General features: G+C 62.5%; 1 protein-coding gene across 1 annotated transcript in view; it reads right to left on the bottom strand.

Annotated features, from left to right (window-relative positions):
* Nucleotides 1–154: 154 nt before the first annotated feature.
* PODXL (podocalyxin like) overlaps nt 155–4,686 on the bottom strand; it is a 21,756-nt gene continuing 17,224 nt past the window's right edge. Inside the window, exons 6-8 of the mRNA XM_026091114.1 lie at nt 4,305–4,366; nt 4,033–4,200; nt 155–380 (exon numbers count right to left, since the gene is read on the bottom strand). Of these exons, the coding sequence (XP_025946899.1) occupies nt 186–380; nt 4,033–4,200; nt 4,305–4,366 (425 nt within the window). The 3' untranslated portion in view covers nt 155–185. The remainder of the gene's footprint in view (nt 381–4,032; nt 4,201–4,304; nt 4,367–4,686) is intronic.

Here is a 4,686-nt window from a genome sequence, read left to right as displayed (position 1 = left end):
CCGCGGTGGCATCTCCTCGCCCGCCTCCCTCTCCGTCCTGTGCCCTGCATGGCTGTGAGGAGCTCCTAGGGGATTTGGGGGGGTTTGCAGGGGGGGGTTTGCTTTCTTTTGGGGTGGTGTGTGCGTACAGGTGGGGTTACAGGGTTTCCAGGGGTTGTTTTTCCTGCTCGCCCGAGTCCCGCGTCCTATAAATGCGTGTCCTCCTCTTCCTCCAGGTCGTCTTTCATGAGCGTGTCCAGAGGAACGATCCAGCTGTCGCCCAGCTCCCCGTTGAGGTTCACCTTCTTCTCCTGCATCTCCGAGGAGGTCTCCATCACCTCCAGCGTGGGGTTGTCGTGGTAGCCGTTCTCCATGGTCTGCAGCTCCTCGGTCAGGCGCTGCTGCGAGGAGAGAAGCCCAGGCGCCGCGGTGAGAGGCGGCACGGCCCGGGGGCGCCCGTCCGGCTCGGGACCCCCCGCAGCCGCCGGCGTCTCCCAGCCAGCAYGTGCGTGCATTTAAGTGTATATATATATATATAAATACATATAAAGGTTTGTGCGGTCAGTGCTAGGGGCGGCAGTGCAGCAGCTCCGGGCGCAGCGAGGGGACAGCACRGGCTCGGAGAGGGGGGCGCTAACGGCGGGAGCCACGAAAGAGCAGCCGGAGGTGCGCGGGAATCCCTGCGGAGCAGCTGCCCGCGGCCACCCTGGCCCGGGAGCGTCGCTGCCTGCTCCCRGCTCCGCTCGGGCTTCCCCCTTCTCCAGCCCCTGGCTCCTTTCCCATGCTCCCCGGTGGAAACCAGGAGCGGAGAGACTGGCCCATCCAGCCCTGCTCCCTGGAGCCGCGGGTGGTGTTGCCCACCGCATCCTGCCCCGTCCTAGGGGCACGGGGGCCGATTCCCGGCTCCCCCGGGCGATGCATCGCCGCCTCCTCGCTCCCCGCCGGGCGCTTTCCCGGCGAGCCCTTTCCAGCCTGCGTCCCGGCTTAGCCCTTTTTAGGGAGCCTCTGCAAGGAGCGCAGGGCTCTTCGGGGCGGGATGATGCAGAACTCCCCCCCCCACCCCGGGATTTGCAGCCCGTTTGTTTCCCTGCTCCCGCGCGAAGCCAGGTCCGGCACCGCTCGGGCGCGAGGGCAGCACTTGGGCTGCCCCGGTGCTCGGAGGCCGCGCGCTGCGGAGCGGCCGGCGCCCCGCTTCCTCCCGCTACGGAAACTCGGCCTCCTACGTCCACTCGCTTGCGCCCTTCCTTCCCCCGCCTCCACCCCCGTGGCTTTTTTTCCGCTTCTCCAAATTTTTAGCGATGCTCCGAAATTGCATTTTATTTTTGCGGCCCCATGGAGCCCCCCCCCCCCTTCCCCTCGCTGGCGCGGTGCTGCGATGGCATTTTAGCAACCCGGGCTGCTCCCCTGCCCCGTCTCGCTGCCCCGCGCCACGAGCCGCAGCGGATGCGGGAAAGCTTCAGCCTAATCCTGGGAAGCTGCCGCTGGGCTGCACCGGGATGCTGCTCCCACGCGGAGGCGGCTCGAACTCGTCCCCTTGCAGCAGCCACGGTATCCCAACCCTCTGCAAATCGCATCCATGCCCCCCCCCCCCCGCTTCCCTCCATCCCTCCCTTCCCAATCCGCCTGTTTTTTGCCCCAAACTCAGGCTGCCTCGCGACGCGGCCGGTACCGCGGCGTGACTGCGGATTTAATAAAACAGCGGGCGCTCGTGCGGGAGGAAATCCCGGGGGGAGCGACGGGATGGGGAAGCGCGACGGCTCGCCCGCGGGAGCCGTGCAGCGAGGGCTCGCCGAAGCCAGGCTTTTTAGTAGGCTTTAGTCCTGTTAAAAGCTCTCRAAACCCTAAAAAGCACCGGGAGTCAGGGAAAAGCTGGCGTTGTTACGGCTCCGGCGCCCGCCCCCTCCCTGCCCTGCGTYGGCAACTCACATTAAAGATCAGAGCCACATGTCCATCATCAAACCCGGGGACATCGGGGTGGATGTGCTGCTTATTTCCAAGGTAAAACAACGGCAGGATTTAAAAGAGGAAGGGGGGGGGGGAGYGGAGGGGAAAACAAAACAAAACAAAACAAAAAATAAAACAAAAAGCAAAACTTTCAAGTCATTTTTGAAAAGAGGCAGGAAAAAACAGAATAAAACCAAAAGGAAAAAAAAAAAAAACAACCAACAACACCCAAAAATAAATCCGAAAGGGAACGAGTGCTTTCGATTTCTTAAGAATCTATTGCAGTCTTGGGGGAAAAAAAAAATGAGCTTTTTCCCGTGCTCCGAGCGCGAGGCCGGGGGAAGCGGCGCTGGGGGAACCTGCACCGCCGGCTTTGCCGTCGCCCCGCGGGGACGCCCGCGATATCGCCCCGGCTGCAGGGGGACGGTGGCACCCTCGGCACCGCGACCTCCCCGAGCCAAAAAAAAMCCAACCCACCTCTGTCTCCCGAGGTCCTTCCGCCTCCCCCTTCCCCTCCCGAAAGAGCAGGCGATGCCRGCTGCTTGCTCGCGGCTCTCCGGTTGCGCGCCGGTCTCGTTCTGCTCCCTGCTGTCTCCCGTGCTCGTTTCGTGCCTCGGCTTGCAAGTTTTTAACCGCGACGGCTGCCTTTTCCCCCAGCCCTTGCACGGTCCCCGGGGCCGCTGCCTGCAGCCGCGTTTGCCGAACGCCCRCCGGGCGCCTCTTCGCTCCGGCGCCGAACCAAAACCATCCCGGTGCCGGGAGCAGTACGGCTCGCTGCAGCCCCTCTGCCCTCTCGAGCTGGCACCCAGGGGCACGTTTCGCAGTCCGGGGGGGGGTGGATTTACCGTTTGGTCCCGTGTGATTTTTTTTTTCTTTGCAATTTGGGGGGGGGGGGTTCCCAGGGGCTCCTGCTCGTGGGATCGCGAGCCCCCGCCGCGCTCCGGCATCGCAGCCTGCCGCCACCACCGCCTTGGCTCCCTCCCAAAACGTAGGCTTCGTTTCACGGTCGCTGTCGCGTTCGCTCTGCTGCGGAGCCAAACTGTCAGCGGGGGCTAACGCAAAACTGGGGTTCGCCCCGGGGGTCTCCCGCGGCTGGCGAGGAGCGTGGGAACGGCCGGAGCAGGCGCGTGTCTCAGCCCCCGGCCCGTCTTTTTTTTTTTTTACAGGCGGATGCTAAGCTAAAATCACGCTGCTTCAGGGCTGGAGCAACGCTATTAGCTCTGGGTGTCTCTTTCCTTCAACTGATGCTCCTGCCAGCCTGGACCCCACGGTTGGAAGATGCAGGCGTCCTCCACGCCGTCGGGGCATGAGTCTGGACAGGAGAACCCAGCTCGCCCCGGGATTTCCTCCCTTCCGCTTCCTCCCTCTCCCGATATTGCTTTGAGTTTTGCAGGCAGGGTGAGCTTGCGGAGCCCACCAGCGCTTGATTGCTTTCCAAAAAGCACTTTGAGATGATTCCTTTTTTTTTGGGGGGGGGCCTTTCCACTGGGAGGAGAATGGATTGGTTTGGGGGTCTTTGAGTTGAGAAAAACCCTCAAAAAAAAGCCAAAAACATCTGGCAGAAGCTCTGCAGTTTGGAACAGTTCTGCCAGTCATCTCTCATCTGGGGAAGAAGCCTTTCTCATCAGAATTATGCCTTGACTGGAGGACGCTAGTCAGCACTGGGTGGCCTGGTGACCTGGGTGGGACGGATGCTGCTCGTCTCTGCGCCCTGACACCACCAGCCCTTCGTTGCCCTGTTCTTTGCCCTTGCTGCTCCCCCCGGGAGCCCCATCAGCAGCTACTGCCCCTCCGAAGCACCAGCAGCTCCGGGGACTCGGCTCATCCTGCTGCAATATCACCCTGCAGGTGCAGGCTGTCACCCAACAGCTCCTCACGGGTGGTGCCAGCCCCAAGGGTGGATGTTTCCGCCAGGAGAGGTGGAAATGCTGAAGCTCTTCAGCTCCTGAAGGCACCTCTGGGGCAAAGACATCTTGGGGCACAGCGACTTCCCACCCCTTCCCGCTGGCAGCCAGGCCATCCCAGCCCCCCCCCCCCCCGGCTCCCAGTTCCCTGAATTCCCCTTGCCCAGCAGGGCTTGTTGGCCACCGAGGATGTGCCAGAGCTCACCTGGTCCTTCTTGTGGGAGAAGCGCTGGTGGCAGCAGCCGTAGATGGCAGCGACRAGCAGCAGGGAGCCGGCCAGGGTGATGATGGTGATGATCAGAGGCGTGCTGAATCGGTCCTTGATCTCCTCCTCCAGCTGCTCGTCGTGGAAGGTGACGTTGGTGATGCCAAGCTGCCGAGGGAAGGGTGGGTTAGGGCCCGACACGGCGTGTGTCCATCCCCCAYGGACGTCCTTGGCGGATCCCAGCCGGCGAACGTCACCGCACGGGCGCTTACCTTGTCTAACTCGTCCCTCTTCTCCTTCAGCTCCTCGAAGACCTTTTCAGGGTCCAAATGAACTGAGGGAAGGAAGGGGCTGTGGTGAGCACCTGGGTGGAGGAGGAGGGGGGCCACCCGGCAGCAGGTCCAAGCGTGACCCCCTTTCCRAGGAGGTGCACGGTGCTGCATGGCCACGGGGCTAGACCTTGCCAAATCCATTCAAAASCAAAAAAAAAGGGAGCCAGGGCCTCTTTTCCCAGCAGGGAGGCAGCCCTAGAGACCAAAGCAGGTCCTGGAGGTCCCTCTGAAGAAGCTGAGGGAGAAGTGGACTAGAGAGAGCATAGCCCTTACCCCTTCCCACCGGCTCCAAACCTGGCGGGTCGTGTCCCGAGCTTTGCAA

This window comes from Apteryx rowi, unplaced genomic scaffold (assembly GCF_003343035.1).
Source record: "Apteryx rowi isolate R43461 unplaced genomic scaffold, aptRow1 scaffold_9, whole genome shotgun sequence".
NCBI lineage: Eukaryota > Metazoa > Chordata > Aves > Apterygiformes > Apterygidae > Apteryx > Apteryx rowi.
Note: the sequence above shows the minus strand (reverse complement) of the source record. Positions and strands in the feature narration are given on the sequence as shown.